The sequence below is a fragment of the Telmatherina bonti genome (genome assembly GCF_933228915.1).
Source record: "Telmatherina bonti genome assembly, chromosome: 6".
NCBI lineage: Eukaryota > Metazoa > Chordata > Actinopteri > Atheriniformes > Telmatherinidae > Telmatherina > Telmatherina bonti.
Window position 1 is genome coordinate 39,236,836 of NC_136624.1, and position 21,849 is coordinate 39,258,684.

A 21,849-nucleotide genomic window follows, 5' to 3' on the forward strand; every position below is an offset into this window, starting at 1 on the left:
GCACTTTGACAAGATGGACTTTATATTAATAATATGGCCTTTTTTGTTAAAAAAAAAACCCCAAACATTTTGATTTGTGGTGTGCCTTGTGAGTTTTCAGGGAAAAATGTGCCTTGGCTCATAAAAGGTTGAAAAACACTGATTTAAGAGGCTAGAAGTGTCGACATTTGTATGGAAGAAGAAGTACCGTAAACACGTGGTTTGGTATCGACAGGAGAAGTTCTGGTATCGATGAGTTTTCACTGAAGTGTGACGTTCAGGGTTAGAAGCAGAAGTCGGACAGATCAGCTCTTCGTGCTGCTGATGGAGGCTCCTGCGGGTCGGTGGGTCACGTGACCAGGCGTCCTGGGAAGAAACCAGCAGCCTGAACTTCTGGAAGTAAAACTTTGAGCTGCCAGACAGCTGCAGATACAGAAGCTCGCGCTGAGAGGTGAGTTTTCATTCACGTCACGAGACGTGAAGGCGGCAGGGTTTCACAGCTTGGAGCACGCGCGATCGCTGACCCGTCTCCGCGTGCTGCAACAGGTTTATTATTCTCTGTGTTGCTGTAGGTCGTTTTAAAACTTGGTTTAAATGACAAACTGATGGGTTTCACGAAGCGCACGCGCCTTGTCGATATAGTGGCAGTTTAATGAATGAAGGAGACGCAACAGCTGGTGCGTTTTACCCGGTTTGCGCCTCACATCAGCCTGAAAGCTGCAAACTTGTCTCATGGTGGGTAAAATGCGTGTTTTTGGGGGTAAATTTCCACGCTTGAGTCAGGCGAGGTGTCACATGCTGCCTGCAGCGTCTTTATTAAACTCACTTTCAGGCTTATTTATTGTATTTCTAGACAAACCTCAGTTTGTTTTCTTCTAAAAACAATCAGCTGCAGTTTGTTGGAAAAACTTGACTAAATATTGTCTCATTTTATATCTAAGCTCATGATCTGAGCAGACAGACCTGTGAAAGCATCAGTAAACAGTAAAAACTGGTTAAAATGTTGACATTTTGTTTTAAAATCTAGAATCAATCAGAAAAATTCATTTATTTTTTCCACGCGTTGCAGGTTTTTTTTTTTTTTTATGTTGTTGTGAAGCACTTTGTGACCTTGTGTCTATGAAAAGCACTATATAAATAAAGTTTATCTTATCTTATTGTCTACTTTTATCGACAAGACGCCAAATCCAGTTAAATAACCAGTTGTGAGAGGGTGACAGCAATATCGTTTGAGCTTTATTTTTATTTTTATCTTTTTATTTTTAGCTGTTTTAATGGCTTTTACCTTCGTCATGTGATTTTATTCTGCTTCGCAGCACTTTGGTGAACCGCACAAAGCTTTATTAGCATCTTATGTTTCATACAGGAACATGTCTCCTGCTCCAGTTGATGTCTCCAAACCTCTGGACGGGGGTTGGGGCTGGATGGTGGTGTTTGGGGCGCATATCTCCATCGGATTTGCTTACTCAACACCCAAAGCCCTTTCCATTTTCTTCAAGGAGATCCAGGATGACCTGGGGGCCAACTACAGCGAAATCGCATGGATTTCCTCCATCATGCTGGCTGTCATGTATGCTGGCGGTGAGTTGATCCAAAGAGAAGGTTCATTGCTGTGAGCGTGAAACATTCGCAGATGATTACGTGTTTTTGATGTACTCTTGGATCGTTACCTGCACCTAATGCAGTTTGAAAGATCACAATGCAGAGTTTATTCTTATTCTGAATGCATGCAGCGAGCAGACAGCAGCACGATCAGTTTAAAACCCTCAGAAACTGTGCAGATTTCTGCAGAGAAGAGCTGGTAGAAAAAATAAAAGGTTATGATAATGTAGCAGCAATGTTTAGTGTTGCTATTCTGCTTCTTACTCATCAGCTGATAGTCACTTTTAGGTCAATAAAAACCTGACAGCCTGCATTAACAAACAACCAAAGATGAATGCAATGATTTTAAATGAGGACCTGGGCGATGCACAACAGCTTGTTAGATCTTTTTTCTGTTCTCTGCATTAATTAGACCTCCATTGTGATCCTTACAGTCTTTCCTACACATGATCTGAGTTCTGTGTTGTTCTTCTGTGTGGAGTTGATTAAAAAAACGCTGCAAGGAAGACCGAATGAACCAGACTGCAGATGTTTATTTGTGTGATCTTCAGACAACATTGTGGCAAAAGTTGTTTTCTTTTAAGGAAAAAGCTTTTTCTTTATGTAAATGTCTGAATTTACAACAAAGAAAACAACGTGTTTTGCTTTCGTCTCATTTCAACGAGACAAAAAGTGACAAATTGACTTCACATGAGCGGCTGCGGCTGACAGGCTGACTAATAGGAGGAATGTTGGCAGCATGTCGTCACCTGACTTTAATTCAAACAGCCTCTCTGACTTAGTCTCATCAGCACGATGGCTTTTTATTCAGACTCATTCAGGCTGAGAAAACCGTAACACTTGACCTCTACCAGACGAGAATACGGCGCTGCGTCTGTGTTTGATGCTTGTCCAGGCCGTGTATATGTTCATACACCAGTCCTGTGATGAAAATATGATGTAATTTCAGCTGTTGCTCAGAAATAATTAAGTAGAAATGAGTTAAGGCTCATTTCTGCTCCATTATGTGCGTAAATGTGGACATCCGTTCAAAACATTGTTAGACATTACGACCCTCATGCGTCTTGTCACGGTTGTTACGTCAGTTCGTCCACTAGGGGGCAGCGTGGAGTGAAGAGTTCACTTCCGCGTTTCGCCAACGGTTAGTAGCGATATATAACCGTTTACAATCTGAAAACACAAGAAGAATAAAACCACCCCTTTCTTTTGTCTTCTTCAGGGGTTTTTTATCTGGTGGTTTCTGCATCTCTTCCTTTTCTTCTCTGAGCAGCTAAACCTCTTGAAAAGGAACCAAATTATGCTCATAACCGACGCAAGACGGCAGACTGTCATGGTGCTTCTCTACCAGCTTACTGTCGTATGTATCGACCAATCTAAAATTCTTCAGTTATGAGGATGTGTGAGATGATTAGAGGCTGTCATGACACACCAGCGATAACGCTGGTGCAGAAATGCAGACTTTACTTTTGTCCAGTAAACAGCAGAAAATGTTACACATTGGCCACGTTTACATGGGAGTTTTAAATTCCGCTTTGAACTGCGGAAAAATGACCATATCAACAGCTAATTCCTAATCCAAAAGTCAATGCGAAGTTAAACTTATTCCGATGTAAGTGTCTGGTTTATTCGCATTTTAAATCCGAACTGATTAATTCCTCTGTCATATGAACCTTCCTTCTGCTCCAAGTTCATTCCAATCATTCTGCACATGCTCGCTACCTCGTCTCATCCCGATGACGCACATATTTCCTGCGTTGTCTCCTGTCTTCTGTAGTCTATCTTCCTTCTTCTCAACTGCTGAAAAATGTGAAGTTTTATGCTCGTGTCAAGCTGCTGCTTCAGAATCAAAATAATCCCGAAACTGGTTTTTATTATGTGGTTTTCCATATTATGACCGAAAAGACGACAAGCAGGAAGCAAACTTTATTTCCTGTAGACGTAAGTACATCATATCTCTGTCCAATCAGAACTCTTCCCATCTAAAGTGGAATTAAGTAGGGGCGTGTTTCATGTAAACCTCTATTTGGAATTATTAACTCGCAGGAGAACACTGTTAATTCCGAATTATTTAATTCCAAATTAAAAACATCATGTAACCGTACCCAGTGTCCCTTTTAAGGTAACATCAGTGTCACATTGAAAGCAGATTGGTCTTCTTTTGTGACATGAATGGGTCAGAAAGAGAGAAAAAGGTTTAACTCTGCAATTTGTCACAAGAACTGGAGAACTTGGTCCAGTTTTTTTTGCAACAAATATTGTGGGATTTATTGTTTTTATTTGTATTTTAACAAAGGGAATGTTGAAAGGAGGGAAAGGAACGACAACAACAAAAAACATGTCAACACCTACGTCCAACTGGACTCGCAGCAGTCAGACGAGTCCTCTACTGTTTGGTTTCTTACTTGTGTTGTTCTCACTCTCATATGTAAGTCACTATGGAGAGAAGCGTCTGCTAAATGACTGTAGAATAGAATAGAATAGACAGTCTCCTGATCTCACCTCAAATGTACTTCAAAATACAACAAATACTTAATAGTTTGTTTTTTGTTGTCATGAGCTGTACGATGTGACAGATAAAGTCGTCACAACAGAGTAAAAAATAACCTGGAAAAGCTAAAATGACTTTCCCACTGATGTGTTTCGGATTTCACACCATAAATGTACAAAACGGGGCAAAAAAAAGTTTTCACATGAGCTGACCAGCAGCTTCTTTCAAGGTTACAGGACAGAGTTGTCACAGAGTTGTGACTCGCCTGCATTCAGCTCAGGGAGACGTACCTAGTGAAATATACCTCCTCCATGTGGCTTAGGCACAGGACTTTATCATATTGTCCTTGGCTGGGCTTCAGCAATGTCACCCAGTGGAGGAGAGACAGCAGGAATATATCAGAAGAAGGTTCAGCACACCGGGGTCGGACACCGCCTCCCCATGGGACGGACATGACAGCCTTCTCAGAAAACCTCTGACTCAAGGAGTCCGAATGATAAACTTATAATGGGAATGGAAATGGTGGTAGACTGAGAGCTGCTCTACTGTGACTCATCTGCAGCTAAAAAGATGATCTATCTTTGACCCCCGCCTGCATCTGGTAAACTGTATAAACAGCAGGGTGGGTATTTTTAAACAGAATATCGTTGTTCAGAATAATTTTTTACAGCTCAGCCTGAAGGCTGAAAAGAAGGATTTATTTAGTCTGTGCACCTGCTTGTAAATGCGCACAAATGAGGCATTTTTTAGTCCCTTAATAGGAAATACTGGACTTTTAAACTGTATTGATAAGATATTGCCATGTGTCAGTGCTTTTTTATTCACATAGTTAAGTTTATTTTTCTGTCAAACGCTGCAGTTGTACATGGACTGAAACAAAACCGTGATTTTTTTTAAATTAGCTGATAGAAAATCTGAATATTTTATTGTCATTATACTTTAGTGCATGACAAAAACGCAGCAGCTGCCACTTTTATTTTTATAAAATAAAAACATGAGAACTATACAAAGTAAAATAAAAGGTAACAAAATGAGAAATGGGCGATTCCAAACTTTTCTTGTTGATACGATACCATGAGTTTCTGGTGCTTTGTCTTCAATTTTGATATAGATGTTGTGTTTCTTGTATCTTAAAGGGAAATCATGATTGCACCATGTGCATTAATATTCTTATTGTACGGGCAATATGGAAAATAGATAAAACATAAGATGATAAATTCTAGGAAAGAAATGCTTTTAAAACTAAATAAAGTAAACTAAAACTAAAACAAAAATAAATAAACTAATGAATGAAATAAAACTAATAAAAACAAAATAAACTAATAAATTAAACTGAGTAAATTTAACAATAATAGGATAAAATAAATCTTTTTAAATGATAAACTACAGAATTTTTACACTTAATGAAAAGAAAATAAAAATATGTAATGTATAAAACGTAATGCACAGTAACTGGAATTAAACCAGTGAAATATCACAACAAAACCTCATTATCGCTAACGGTAGCAATATCATCGTTAAATCTGATAGGCTGCCATGATCATGTGACACAGAAGGAAAACACTGTTGCCTGGTTTCAAATGCAGTTTTATTGCCTAAGACTCAGAACTGAAAACAAATGCTTGTATCAGCAGAGTGATATGGCGATACTTGAGTATCGCCATATCACATATTGAATCTGATTATTAGAGTTAAAGATATCAAAGTATCGACTCCAGAGTATCAATACACCCATCCCTAGTAAAAACTGGATATTGTAAAATACAGCAATAAATAAGAAAGAGACCCCTCCCGTCCTAACATCAGCTTTTTTCCAATATGGAAACAGGACATCCATCCATCCATCCATCCATCCATCCATCCATCCATGTCTACACTGAGCCATATTAAAGCTAGCTGCTGTTTACCAAAAAGTTGCAATACCTTTTACTTTCTTTCATATCTTGATAGTTGGACTTCATGTCCAGAAAGAAATGAAAGAATAATAAATGCACCATTCTGTGGATCCACTGCGAGTCTGTCAGTGACTTATTCTAAGAGATTACAAAGGAAGGGATTATTTTAGTGATTGGATACCAACAGAAAAACAGTTTCATTTTGGTTTCTTTACACGCTGCACCTTTAAAGTATTTGTTTTCTTGCTTGTATGAATGAAAGGTTATCTGTAAATAAGCTCCTGCAGGGCTCCACCACAGCCTTTACATCAGGTTGATCTCTGCGCTGTGATTGGACCGTTACTACACCTTTATTCTTTTCTCTTTTAAGCCATTCTGCTGCAGATTAGCTTTCTTTCTGCAGCGCCCAGTTCCAGACAGGTTTAAGTTGTCAGACATACCGACTCCAGAATACTTTGCTATACAAATAGGTTTATGGTTGAATCAATGACTGCAGGGTATCCAGGTCCTGTGGCTACAAAACAAGCCCCAATCACCACCCTTTCACCACCGTGCTTAACAGCTGCTGCAACGTCTTTGTGTTGTATGAGTTTGGTGTTGACCAAACACAATGCTGTGCGTTTTGGCCAAACACCTTTAGTTTGGTGTCACCTTTTTTTTTTTTTTTTTTTTTTTTTTTTTTTTTTTTTCTTCGTCTTGTCCAGCATTTAGGCAGCAGAATGATGGTCTGGATGCTGTGTTCTGCTGAGCAAATTTTCTCTGCCAAGGGAAGCTTTATAGATATAATGATCCCCTTGACTTTCTGAATTTTTATTTTATTTCTATGTTTATTTTGTATTGTTGTTTGAATTGTAGAGTTTGTACTGCTGGACCAGAGAGGACAGAAAAAAGACAGAAAGAGAAAGGAGAAAAAACACCTCATAAGAAAAGGGAAAGAGATAAAGGGAGAGAAAAGGGAGAGAAAAAAACAACAACTAAAAAATAACCCAAAAACAAAAAGAAAGAAAACAACCTACAGATGTATACATACACACATACAGGCACACACATACATATACACACACATACACACGCATACATACACATACATATACACACACGTATACACACATAATATATATATATACACATATATATACATATGTATACATATACACATACATACATATACACACACACCTCTATGCACACACATACATACGTACAAACATATACGCACTCGCCAGTATTAACACATATACATACACATACAAGCCAACTTTAGATCATAGTAACTAAACTATTAATCTAAAAAGTTAAATATAAATGAGAAACAAACAGAAATGAGAAAACTAGCTGCTGTTAGTGAATAAACCTGCAGACGACTCGGTGACTGTGTCACATGCAGAACATGCAGAGTGGAACGTGTTCAGAGAAGATCATGCCAGTGTGACCCCTCCCACACAAAGGCAAGAGGCACGCCAGGAGTACCCCCGAGACCAGGGCCATCGGCAGCCATCCCCAGGCGCAGACCCCAACCGCCCCACCCCGGAGCCAGCCATGCACCGACCCAGGAGGAGGCAGAGGGGGGTCCCAGCCAGAGTCCCCCGCAGTCAGGGGGAACAGGCCCCAGCAGGCCCGGACCAGCGAGGACCGGCCCCCCAGGGCAGACAAAGCGCGGGCCCCACGGCCCCAAGAGCCCAGAAGCAACCCCCCACCCCCGCAGGCAGAGGGCCCAGCCCACACCGACGGAGGGCCGGGATCCCCAGACCGCCACCGAGCGGCAGCCAGGCCGCACCCCAGCGCACCAGCAGCGCTCCCCGAGCACCAAGACCCTCCACGCACCCATGCACACACACACACACACACACACATGCACCCACCCACCTACCCCCACCCACACGCATCCACACTTCCTCCTTAAACACACCCTATCCATCCATTCTCTTACACACGCTCAAACTCACACTCTCCTACCCCCGTTCTTTATACACACACACCCCCTCACACACACATCCCTGCTCCCTCTATAATCACCCATTCTTCCATACACGCATACCCCACTCTACACACACACATACCTCCCTACACCCCTCTATCCACATTCACAGTCCTCATTGTACACCCACCCCATCACTTCCCTGTACCACCAACATAACCCCACATACGCACCCCCACCCATCTGCATACACCCCCCCTTCCTCCTATCCCAGCGGCCATCCACTTTCCTAAATTCTTTCACCCTGATCCCCCCACCCCCCCTCTACCCTAACATTCATTCACCACTTCATCCATTGGCTCATGCACGCCCTCACCTTTCTTTCCCAACGTGTCCCCTGTGAGATACCCCCAGGGGAGCAGGGGATAGGAGGACCCCGATCAGGGCCCCGCAACTACCCCCCACCCCCGTCAACGCCCCCCCACCACTCCACACATGCAGCCGATCCAGCACCACCCAGGGCCAGCAGCAGTCCCACCCCCGCCAGGCCAGCCCAGACCCAGGCCCCCTGAACAGCACCACTCCCCCGCCCAAACTCCTCCGGCACAGCCCCAGAAATAGGGGCGTGGCAGGACCCCATTGTCACCCCAGCTTATGAATGATTGTGAAGTGTGTGTTGTTTGCAATTAAAATTGGGAAGAAGTAACCACATCATGTTGGGAGCGGGACCACCAAAGCAGCCCCGCCCACCGCACACTGCATGGCCCGCCCCCCAAAATATGTCCATGTGTTGTCAGTGTGTGTTTTTTGTGTTATGTTGACTAAGTGTAATTAAAACTGGGAGGTGAACCGATGCTGGGTGCAGCGATGGAGACCACCTTGATGGCCTCTCTCACCATCCAGATCAACGTGTCCACCTCCCAACGCCCTGCCTGTGTGTGGTGGAAGAAGGGAAGGAGGGGGGTCCAGGGATTTAGGTCCCGAGGGAAGCGCGCCTCCCTCAAGAAGATGAGCCACCTGCGGCACGAGGCACGTCCCCCATTCCCGGGGCCCCCGAAGGCCAGGACAGGCCAAGGGCAGCTGCCCCAACAACCAGGGCCCTCAGCAACCCCAATAAGGGAGCCGCCACCGGCCCCAGAAGGCACCAACGAACCACATGCAAGAGTGGGGGGGGGCAAAGAAGAGGAGGGGCGGGAGAAGGAGAGACAGACCAAGGGCCCACCGCCCCCACACCCCTAGGAGACGCCCCCACCCAGAGACACGTTGCATTCCCTTCTCCTTTACACACCAACACATTCACACCCCCTCACCATCAGCCTGGTATACACACACATCTACACACACACACACACCTACAGACCCACACATACATCTATACACATACACACATCCATTTTAACAGATACACGGCCAAAAGATTAGTCCACCTCCAAAACCCTACATCCCACTCCCCTCCCTGCCCATCACAAAACACCCCTTCTCATTCTACCTACCCTAGAACAAACCACCACAACTCCCCACTTCTCTCACTGAAGTCCTACCCCCTTCATAGTCATGACCCTTCACCCCCCTATACACCTACATACACATGCACCCCCCCACTCCCCCCTACACACGGGCCACTACCCCCCATACACATGCATCTCAATACTCCTCTATATACACACCCCTATCTCCCATGCATTTAACACCAGATTATCCACACACAAGCCCTTACCCCTTCCCATACACACACACACACACACACACACACACACACACACCACCCACTCCCTCATTCACAACCCCAACCCCCCACACAATCATGTACTATCACACGCCCCAAAACCTCCACCCCCACACCTACATGCCCTAACACACTCCCCCTTACACACAACCCTACCCCCCACAAACTCATGCTCCACTACACTCCCCATAAACCCCCCACATATAAACCACCACACACTTCCTACACCCCACACACTCATGTACTATCACAGTCCCCTAAACCTCCACCCCAACACCCCTCACACACTCCCGCATACACACACCCCTCACCCCCTATACCTTCATGTACCGCTACAATCCTCTATACACACCCCGCATATACACCACCGCACTCCCTCATACATACACCCCCACACATACATGCCTCAACACACTCCCACATACACGCACCCCTACCCCCCATACATTCATGTACCACTACACTCCTCCATACACACCCCATATATACACAGGCACCCCCCCATCCTCAACTATCTTGGGCCCGGGTCCCTCTGCCGGGCACTAGGGCACGGACCCGCCCCCACTGCAGCGGCAGGTCCAGGTCAGCCCAACCCCCCCACGGCAGGGCCGACCCCCCATCCCCGAGAAGCAGGGGACAGCCCCGGGCACCGGAGCCCAGGACCCGCACCCCGCCCACCCCACAGCGGCACGGCCACCCGTCACGGAGCCAATACCCGCCGATCCAGCCCCCGCCAGCGACCTCGCCCCACCGCCAAAAGGCAACTCCAACCATTGATCAACCCAAGGCCTCCCGCCAGGTCTGGAAACCTAGCCCCCCCCAGTAATGAAGCAGCCAAGATCCCCGTCCAGGGGTCCACCCCAGACCCATAGCCACCTGAGCCACCCAGCCACTCCCTAGCCCCGAGCGGGATGAGGTCACACTCTCCCCCCTACACTAAGTGATGGAGTTGATCACAGGAGACCAGAGAGAGTGAAATTCAACTGACTGATCCTTTGAGGAGGCAGACATCATTTCCATGCTGATGTAATCTAATAACAGATTTCTAAACTGCTGGATGCACAGATTCTGTTTGCTTTTCCAGTTGACAAGGATAGTTTTCTTTGCAATGCACAGGCTGCTGAGGATTGGTTTTGCTAAATTAAACCCTGTTATTTTCACCTAAGTGACTCAATAGGCACAATTTGGGGTTTGCAGGGATATTACATTTAAACCAGTCTGACAGATCTTTACATACCTGGAGCCAGAATCTCTGGACAGGTGGACAAGACCATAAGGCATGGTAGTAGCTGTCAATCATGTTGTCAGTACAGTGTGAACAGATATGTGAGTGTAACAGACCCATCTTGAACATCCTGTGTCCCGTATAATGAGTTCTGTGTAGAATTTTGAATTGTATTAATTGCATGCTTGAATTCTTAGTCATTTTGAATGTGTTTGAGCAGATTTGTGACCATTCATTTTGATTGAAGTTGCTGGATAAGTCTGCTTCCCATTTAGAAGTTGGGAGAGAGATGGAATCTTCTAGCTTCAATAGTAATCTGTATATTTTGGATAGTAGCTTCGGGGCCTTAAGACTTAGGAATTCTGCAACCCTTATAGGTAACTGTAAGTTTAGTTGATCAGTGGTGTATTTCTTACTTATGATAGATTTAAGTTGGTGGTATTCTAAGAATTTGGTGCTGCTGAATTCATACCGTGAAGAAATTGCATCAAATGGCAGAAAGTTTCCATTTTCTACTATATGTTCTAACTGCTTTACTCCTTTATTCTTCCACCGAGGGAAGTTTATCATCTTTTTGTTTTGCAGGAAGTCAGGATTGTTCCAGATGGGTGTGAGCTTACATGGAATAAGCGCAGACTTGGTTACTTTCAGGAATTCCCACCAAGCCGTTAAACTGGAGCTGATGTTAATGCTTTTAAAACACTTATATGACTTGACAGTTGAGCTGATGAATGGTAAATCAGAGATGACTAAATCCTCACACAATGCTTACTCAACATCCAGCCATGACTCATCCAAAGAACTTGGATTAAGCCACTTGGAGATGCATTGCAGCCTATTACATAACAAATATTGATTAAAATTTGGCAGGTCCAACCCACCTCTGTCTTTGGTCTGTTGTAAAGTTTTTAGACTAATGCGGGATGGCTTGTTTTTCCAGAGAAATCTGGATATGTGGGATAAGTGATATGGGCAAGCGGTTCCACCTTGAGAGGTCATCCTCTACTGTTTTTATTAGCTGATCATGATTTAACTTTATTAGTTTGGTTAGTCTGGGAGAGATTATTATACCTAAATAACTAATATTTCCTGACTGTATAGTGGTGTTAGATATGTTTTTAAAGTCACAGTTAATGGGCATTGCTGTAGTCTTTAACCAGTTAATAGAATAGTCTGATATTGAAGAGAATGTATTAATTAGTGTGATTGTTTGAGAAAGTGTTGTTTGTGAGTTGTTAAGGAAAAGTAAAATGTCATCTGCGTAAAGACTAATTTTATGTTCAATATTTTTAGCTTGAATTCCTATAAGGAATGTAAGGAAAGGTGTCACCTTTCTAAAGGTCATCTTCCAGAAGTCTGTTGTTCAGAAGCAACCTTGCACACGATAATGGTCCTGCCATGTTGATTAATTGATTGATTGATTGATTGAGAGAGTTTATTTTAACATGACGGCAGAAATATAAAAACAGAAGGTAAATAAAGCCAAAAAAGAATTTAATGTTATTCTTTAGAAAGAAGTCTGGAAACAAAGTTTTCCTGATTTTACTCTGAAGAATTTTAACTTTTAGCATGCTAACAGAGGCCTGTAGCCTCCGTTAGCATGCTAAGTGCACTGAATTTGTTGGGATGAAAACCTGTTTTCAGGGTGGCACTGGCCTGCCCTGGACTACCGTAGATCCTCTAGAACCGCTCTGGAATATAATGAAGGAAACTCAACTGTTATCTTTTTTTTTTCTTACCCAGTCCTGTCCAGCGTCGTAGCATCGTAGCAGTCTGTGTGCCATATTTAGCCAGATCATCACATCAAGCCTTGTTCAGAGCTCCTCCTTCACATTTCCAGCTGTGAGAGTCTGTCCCGACACAACTTGGACCAACTGAACCAGAATCTTCTGAACATCTGCAGAGTTTGAAAATTGCTGATTAGTTTCACACTGAAACCTGAAATACCAACCCGATATAGTACCTGACAGACTTCAACACACTCATAGTCCGGGGAAACCAGTTTGGGTGCAGTTTTTACTGGTTGTTCAGGCTTTCACCTAAAACGTTAAAGCCTGTTTTCATGTTGTTTCATAATTTCTCTGTTAATAGAAAACAAAAAAAATGAAATTAGGAGCTTCTTAAAGTTTGACTGGGACATTAATGCACATTTGACCAAAATAGAAGATGCAGCTTTGTTAACTCGGCTTCACTTAAACGTTTATCTCTGTCATGTTTATTTGCCATTCTCACTGAGAAATGAGCCATGAAGCCATGGTAAGCATACTTTTTGAAGATCAGGTGTTTGCTGGTTTCTGGGCTGTTTTCGTTCATCACCGTTCAGAAGCTCGAGCCAGCATTTCCATAAATCCAGCTGTACGTTTCAGGATTCACAAACCTCTGGCTGGCTGGAGAAATGACTTTGAAAAAATCTCGCCTGCTATCCGGCACGATTTGAGAAAAATACATCTACATTCAAACAACTGGCACTCTTAGCAGCGAGAGTATGATCGTTTTGATCATGGCATGCTGCGGAATGACTGGTGCTGCAATGTCACTCTTTCAGGCAAGGTTATAAATGAAGGAAAGGTTGACAGCATATAAAAGACTGTTCAGTTGCTGATTGATCACTGAGTGTAGTGTTTTACATTATCAGGGGAAAGTAAAATGAGATGGTAGGCTGCTTTTCAGTGGATACAGAGGTGTGGAGGTTTTCCATCACCTGCTGTGAAGTTCTTTTGCCCTTGGTTCAGGTCTATCAACTTGCGTAAGCTGTTTTCACACATGAGCACCGTAGATTTTTTTGGGGAGACTGCATAGAAGATCCTGTTCTGACTTTCTCAGCACTTCCTGTTCACACATGCAGTTCGCAGCGGGGGGTTTTCAGCGATGTGCTCGTACCGACGAAATGGCGTCAAAGCACAGGGCAGATAACAGGGTGTGTTGCGAAGACGGAAAAAGGAAAAAAGTGTCAGTAAAACATTTTGGGGAATTTGTCTCTGTGTTTCACATTGCAACTGAGGACACAAATAAATTATTTGAAAGTACAAAATTATTAAAGGTGCATTTTATAGCTTTGGTCTTTACGTATTATTGCCACAAGGGGGCAGAGTTTCACCAGATTGGATGATTGTTACTATTTCCAGATAAATTTATTTTTTTTACAGTATAAAAACTAAATAAATGCAATTGTACCCTTAAAAGGAGTCCGGAACAAATTTTTAAGGTCAAAGTGACAAAATGCTGTTTAAATTCAGCGCTGCCTGAGGGCCTTATAAGTCTGACAGTTTTTTGTCCTTATCAGCATTAGTAATAGTTTTTCTTTAAAATGCCATTTAATGACATCTTGCACTGTAAATAATACAAATCCACAGTATCTAATGTTTTTATTGAGAACAATTAAACTGTTGAGGAATTTGCACAATCAAACTTTGAGTGTTAAAGCACCTAAACCATTTCCCCCAGGGTTCCCACTTTTCCTGCAGTGTTTCAGCTTTTTGGAAGCTTGGAGGTAGGAAGTGGTTAACCCCACACCACAATTCAAGCTGGTTCCTGGGTTTGATCCCTGTCTGGGGCCTTTCTGTGTGAAGTTTGCATTTTGTCCTTGTGCATTCGGGGTTCTTCAGGTACTCTGGCTTCCTCCCTGCTTCTCCTCCAAAACCAACACTTAAACATGGAGTATCTCAAGGCTCCGTCCTAGGTCCCATCCTCTTTTCACTGTATTTACTTCCTCTGGGGTTTATTTTGATGAATATGACGTGTCATTTCATTGTTACGCTGATGACATTCAGATTTATTTTCCTTTCAAGCCTGTTGGAGCCTGTGGTGTAGAAAATCTGCAGAACTGTTTGAAGGACATTAAAACATGGAGCTAAACTTCCTCTGCAGAAATAAGGATAAAACTGAAGTAATGACTTTTTGGAAAACTGACCTGCTGGCAGGATGCAGCAGTGCTGTAGGATCTCTGGACTCTTTTAACCCTTTTATTAACAATCTTGGGGTCTTCTTTGATTTTTATTTTAACTCTGACAGGCATGTCAGTGCAGTGGTCCAGTCTAGTTTTTATCACTTGAGGCTTATCAGTAAAGTGAAGCCTCATCTTCCTCATGCCGTCCTGGAAAGGGTCATTCCTGCTTTTATCTTCTCCATACTGGAAAATTGCAATTCTCTTTATACTGGGAACAACCAGTCTCTTGTCCGTTGTTTACAGCTGGTCCAGAACTCAGCTGCCTGCCTGTTAACGGGGAAAAGACATAGCGAGCACATGACCCCTGTGCTGCATTGTCTTCACTGGCTGCCAGGCTCTTCTAGAATAGTTTTTAAAGTTTTACTTTTGGTTTTTAAATGTTTAAATGCTCTGGCACCTCTGTACCTTTCTGAGCTTCTGCAGCATCATTGTACCATTAGAGCTCTTAAATGGGAAGACCAGATGCTTGTAGTGGTCCCGAGGACTCAACTTGTGGAGACAAAGCCTTTTCTGCAGCAGCCCTCAGATTCTGGAATGATCTCCCTCTTTCTTAAATCTAGGACTTTAAGTGGTTTTAAGTCTCTTTTAAACACTTATCTTTTTACGTTGTCTTTTAACTCCAGAGAGCTGGACCACTCGGTCTTTTCTTTCTTATTTTGTCTTTCGAACAGTCTTTCAACTGTTTTTTATTTTTGTGCTATTAATGTTGATTTATTTTATTTTACGTTTACAGCACTTTGGGTTACCTTGTGGTATGTGAAAGTGCTCTACTGATAAAGTTTTGATTGATTGATAGATTGATTCTTTGTTTTGCAGGACCTGTGAGCAGTGTGTTGGTAAATCGCTTTGGAAGCAGACCAATAGTCATGATCGGTGGACTTATGTGTGGAGTTGCCATGGTAACTGCCTCATTTGGGAACTCCATCGTTTCTCTCTACTTTTGCATCGGAATCATTGGAGGTAGAGTTCTTTTTTCTCTTTTGTTCTTCCTAGCTTTCTTTTTTTTTTCCTTTTCTTTCTCATTTTCTTTCCATCTTGCCCTCTTTCTTTTTTCTTTCTTCTTTCTTTCTCTTTCTCTCTTTCCTTTCTCTCGTTTTTTCTTCTTTTTTATTTTTTACTTTCTTTTGTTTTCTTACTTTCTTTCCTTTTTTTATTTTCTTCTTTCTGTCGTTCTCTTTTTCTTTTTTTCCTTCTGTCTGTCAGTTACTTTTTGTTTTTTTCTTTCTTTCTTTCTCATTTTCCCTTTCTTGTTTTCATTCTTTTTTTTTTTATCTCTTTCTAGCTTTCTTTCTTTCCTTGTTTTTTTCTATCTTTCTTTTTCGATGTGAGTTTTTGACTTGTTGCATTCTGTACCCTGTTAATGGAAAAGCTGCTCTGAGGTTTGGAGGTTTGCAGTTTTCTCTCAGATGCTCCTGGTTCAGATCGGCCTCCATGCTGATCGTCCTCGGCCCTGGAAAACTGCCCCAGCTCCTGGGGTGCAGTTAAAGCAGCGAGAGGGCCAGCATGAGGACAGTAATTAAGACAGAGCTATCTCTGATCCCAGGGAGCGTGGTCTTCCACGGCCCTCTGTGCTTACCCGTGGTCTCCAATCACAGACGTCGCATGGGGGCTCTCTGCCACCCTACGAGGCTCATTACCCTGCCAAAGGCTCCTGTGAAGGATTAATAGGCCCAGCAAGTGGCTGGGGTGTGTGTGGTGGCCAGGGGCATGTGCTGGCCCTGCTATGCTCCCCTGCGTCCTGGCACACTGACACATAGGCATCGGTCAGTTTTACCTAGCAGGCAGGCTGACGTACACGCTAACACCTGCACATGCAAGGAGATAATCGGTTAGTAGGAAAGCACCCCAGAAAGCTCCACAATTCTCCTTCCTTTTTAGTTTTCTCTGAGCTCAAGCGAACACAATAACTGGTGTGTGCTGGTGAGATTACGTGGGATGCTGTTCAGTTATTCTCGTTGGTTGAGGACCCTTTTTTAAGTCACATTAACAAACACAAAGAAAGGGATTGAACATGGATCAGATGATGCAAAAATAATACAACAAAAATTTCTTTAAAGCTTTATACAATCAGGGGTCATTTGGCCTTTCTGGATCCAGAGAACGGGAATAAAGCTCTTCATCATATTAAGGTGTTTTTATAAACAAATATGTTCTGGGTAGGAAGACTGGATGTTTTTCCCAGTTATCTTCATTACCTTCTGATTGAAGGGGAAATAATTACAGCTTTCTTTAATGAGATTTTAGCAGGAAAAAGTGAAATGAGACAAAACCTAAATGAGCTCCCAGTAAAACTGGGATTAATTTAATTTAAAAAGTCCCCTTTGTAGTTTAGGTTCGATACTGTTTTCATGACTGTTTTTCATTTTTCTACTGACAGGTTGTGGACTCTCCTTCAACCTGAACGCATCTCTCACCATCATCAGTAAATATTTCCTGGCCAGGCGACCATTGGCCAATGGGCTCGCCATGGCCGGGAGTCCGGTGTTCCTCTGCTTTCTGGCCCCTGTTAACCAGTTTCTGCTGGGCCACTTTGGCTGGAGAGGAAGTCTGCTCATCCTCGGGGGTATGATGCTCAACTGTTGCGTTGCAGGAGCCTTGATGAGACCTGTTTCTCCACCTCCTAAGCCATCCTCTTGTGAGGCGCAGAAGAAGGTGGAACAACCAGATGAGTGGTACACTCGGATAAAAGAAAGTTGCATGACGAACACTAAGAGGTTTTTGGATTTGTCCTTCTTCAAGGATCGAGGCTTTGTCATTTACCTCGTGGGAAATATATTGTACATCTTTGGTGCTTATGCACCTATTGTATTCCTGTCTGCCTTTGCTATTAGCCAAGGCGTGGAAGAGTACTCTGCGGCCTATCTGCTTTCCATCATGGGCTTTGTTGACATGTTTGTTCGCCCTGGAACCGGCTTGATAGCCAGCAGCAAGTGGATCAGGCCGAGAATCCAATACTTCTTCAGCTTTGCAATGGTTTTCAACGGCGTGTGCCATTTAGTGTGCCCTCTGATGAAGAGCTACACCCTCCTGGTGGCCTACGCGGTGTTTTTCGGAGTGGGGTTCGGCATGGTTTTCGCCTTAATATTTGAATGCCTTATGGACCTGATGGGAAATCATCGCTTCCCCAGTGCTGTTGGACTGGTCACCATTATAGAGTGCTTCCCTATGTTACTGGGACCACCTGCCGCAGGTAAAACACAACAATCCACTCGCAGACATGACAGACTTGGGGTGATCCACTCACATGCTTACATGAAATGTTCCAATACCGTTGTTATTTCTGTCCGATACCTAAGTGTTAGGTATCTGCCCTTACCGAGTACTGATATGAGGCCTGTGCTGTTTTATTAAGAGGTCTATTACATTTCTAATTCAAATAAATTATATTATAGACTTTTATATATGTTGTTGTTACCTTTAAAACTCCAACTATGACTGCCACAGTCTTATAATTGAGTAAATAAATTCAAATCAAAGAATTTCCATTTAAAAAGTCTTGAAATTGGACTTATAGAGAATGTTTTCCACAACGGACAGCGGCTGGTCATCCACAACAATAGATTCTAAAACTTTGTTACTGTGATGGCTTTCTGGCTTTCTTTTGCAAATTCATCACGTTTTTTAAAAGCATTTTGTCAGTGTTTGATGTTGCGGCGGTTTGTTGCGTATTTCTTTAACGCAACAATTTGGTAGTGACAAATATGGTGACTACAAGGTCTGAAATGCTGAATTACGCCTGCCCTGATAGATACCAGGAGATTACACTGTAATGACTTTAATAACATGGTAATAAATAGTAAATATTCTCTTTAGATAGAGTGGCAAATAACAACCTCATATTAAAACCTTTCTTACTATTTTTTCATGGGTCAGGTTTTAACTTGTTGAAAACGTGGAAAAGCAGCCAGCTACAGAATAAACCAACAAACCAACCAAATCTTTTCGCTGCAGAGCTTGTGTTTCCGCCTGGTTTCGCATCGGCAGAGTCTGTGTTTCATGTCCAAATTAAAAACTAAAACAAGGCTGATGATGGACTGTAGCGTCGCCATACATTACATAAGCAGCCGTCCTGCTGACAAACTTTTTCTTTCCCCGCGATCTGACTTTTAATGAGGTGAAAAGTTAAAGCCTCCCCATTTATCTGGAGTAACCCTGTTCTGAGGGGCTCATTTAATGGGGGTAAATAAGTGCCTCCCTGCACGTCTGACGTTCTCCTCCAGAGGGCACAATCGTTATGTCTGCCATATCTGCTTGTTACTGCTCCTGCAAACCTTCGGGTCAAGCCAATTAGGAGGAAGTAAGGTAAGTGGGTGTAATTAGCCTTTTGCTTTGGGTGTTTAATGACGCTCAGTTCAAACTGCCGTCATTAAAGTCCTGTACCTGGGCCATAATTAAGCTGCGGATGCATTAAAAAAAAGAGGTGACTATGCCAGATGGACATAATTACTGCTCAACCAATCAAGGGCTGTCTTAATGAGGGTGATGGTCATTTGAGTACAGACACCAGATGAGTGCTATCATCAGATAATAGAGACTGTTGAAATAATAATCCAAATCCAAAGTGACCTCTCGTGGCGGTTGCACATGCTTCTTGTGAAGGTAGTAAGTTTTGTGCTTAAAAGTAGCATCAAAGAGGCTTCTGAAGGTCTTTCAATGTAAAAATCTTTTTTAAAGGTTTTGATCAGGTGTGTTTAAACATCCTTCTCATTAAGTCTGAAGTTCTTTGGTGAAACTTTCCAGAAAAAGTCTGAAAACAGCTGTAGATGCTGATAAATGAGTTGGAATGACAGCAGTGATGTGCAGGTGACAACACCATCCAGTTTTTTAACAAATAGACTGCAATACAGGGAGATGGACGGTCATGCACATCCATCGGTGTCGGGGGCGGGGGGCACGTTTAAGACTCTGAAAACCTGCAGGCTTAAATCTGATCTAAAGCATATTTGTCACTTTTCTGCAGACTTGTGCTCCTGTTTATGGCTCTGCTCTCTTCTGATTCGTTTCGGTAGCAGCCATCCAAATTGCCTTCGCATGAAAGCCACAAAGGGTGTAATGACCCTCAATTCCAAGGTGGCTCCTCACAAACTGGCCTGTGCTCACGTCCACACACATACAGGAGGCACCAAGTCCAAAATGCTCATCTGCAGGGATAAAAAGCTGCTAAACCTGACTGTTTCTCTGTATTCTTCTGCTGTAGGCCTACTGGTGGACATCTTTGGTGACTACAAGTACCTTTTCTTCATGTGCGGCGCCGTGATCGTGACTGGTGGGCTCTTTCTCTTCCTAATGAACATTTACAACTACCACATGCTGGACAGAGAGAAGGCAGCAGCAAAAGGCAGAGAGCTGAACCAAAGAAGCATGGAGAACCAGGATCAGGTGATTCAGATGCAACTGACTGAGTCTGAGGCAACGGTGATGAACGCAACCCAGCGAGAGCCAGGAACAGAGAACGTAGAAAGATCCAGTTAATGACTGATGGTAAAACCGCTGCAACACTTTCACATTCACCTCAAGCTCCTGTTAAAAAAGCAAGAAAATGGACACCCTCACGTTCAGCATTCATCAGCTGCTGGAGCTGGGAAGTATTTATTCATTTTTATTAACATTTAGAGCACGAGGCAGACGCTGAGGGTTGCGGTTAATTCTCTAAATATTGAACTCATTTGTCATCTGTGATAATCAGTAACATATGACATGGCTGTGGAGTCATAACAGAAGCGTACATGCTCACAGACGTACCGCCATGTTTGCCAAATTTTTCACAAACGTGATGCACGTCTTACAAACACAAGCTACTTTTAACCAGATGGTATTTTATAGGACTGGGTTTAAAAAAACACCAGAAATAAATTTTAAAGTTAGGAAAGGAGCTTTTTCCAGGAGCATTTTTATAACTTGCACAAAAAAATGACAAATAAAATCACCGTTGGAACAGACAGGACATTAAAAAACGTCCATGCAATCGTTTTAACCGACTGTTCTAAGTGATTGGTTGATGATATGTCTGTCAAACTCAACTGCCTTTAGTCCCTCCCCCCTGAAACCGCTGCATGTTTTATATTGAAATACTCGCTGCCGTGAAGAGCAGCTGGACTATTTTACCTGCTCCGGTTACACTGACTGTAACTCCAACATGTCAGTCACGAGAACGTTGTGGCCGTCACAGGAATGTCATGTCCATCATGGGAACGTTTTGGCCGTCATAGTAACGCCACATCCATAATCGGAACCAAACAAGCTGAATCTTGCACCACTGTTGGAATTTGAGTCTTTTGCTCCCAGACTGCTGATTTTGATTTTCAACAGGTTCAGTGTTTTATAAAAAAAAAAAAATGTTATCAGAAGGTCTTTAATATTCAAGAAAAAAGTTTGATTACACAATTGACTAAATGAATTGATATCAAATCAAATTTAACAGAAATCAAATGGAAACAGGCTGTTGTGGATCAGTTTGAATTGATTCAGGACATTGACGAAATGCAGCCTCAGTATTTTATAATATTTAACTTCCCATAAAAACAAACCCAAATGACACGACCTCTGTTTTTATAAGGACTCATGTTGCCGTGGAAATACGTGTTTCAGTTTAACAATCAGCAATATCAATAAGTTCCATTACTATAAATAATCAGGATCCTGACCCTCATGCTGCTCCCAAGATAATCTCAGGGGGGTTGCCAGTTTGGCAGCCACTGAGGAGCTTCTGGGGGATTTGTACAAAATGTTGGTAGATCACCACTGTCTCCATCCATCCATCCATCCATCCATCCATCCATCCATCCATCCCTTTGTTCACCCATTCATTCATTCATCCATCCATCCATCCATCCATCCATCCATCTGTTTATCCATTCATGTGTTTGTTCATCCATCTATCCATCCATCCCTTTGTTCACCCATTCATTCATCCATCTATCCATCCATCCATCCATCCCTTTGTTCACCCATTCATTCATTCATCCATCCATCCATCCATCCATCTGTTTATCCATTCATGTTTGTTCATCCATCTATCCATCCATCCCTTTGTTCACCCATTCATTCATCCATCCATCCATCCATCCCTT

The 21,849-nt window shown here is 42.9% G+C and overlaps 1 protein-coding gene across 1 annotated transcript; it reads left to right on the forward strand.

Annotated features, from left to right (window-relative positions):
* Nucleotides 1-1,349: 1,349 nt before the first annotated feature.
* Nucleotides 1,350-20,251, forward strand: LOC306757198 (monocarboxylate transporter 2-like; the record flags this gene model as incomplete). The annotated part of the gene is made up of 4 exons (XM_079242162.1): nucleotides 1,350-1,560; nucleotides 15,596-15,739; nucleotides 17,157-17,969; nucleotides 19,977-20,251. The coding sequence occupies 4 exons, from the start codon at nucleotides 1,350-1,352 to the stop codon at nucleotides 20,249-20,251; spliced, it is 1,443 nt and encodes a 480-aa protein (XP_079098288.1).
* Between the last annotated feature and the right edge of the window lie 1,598 nt (nucleotides 20,252-21,849).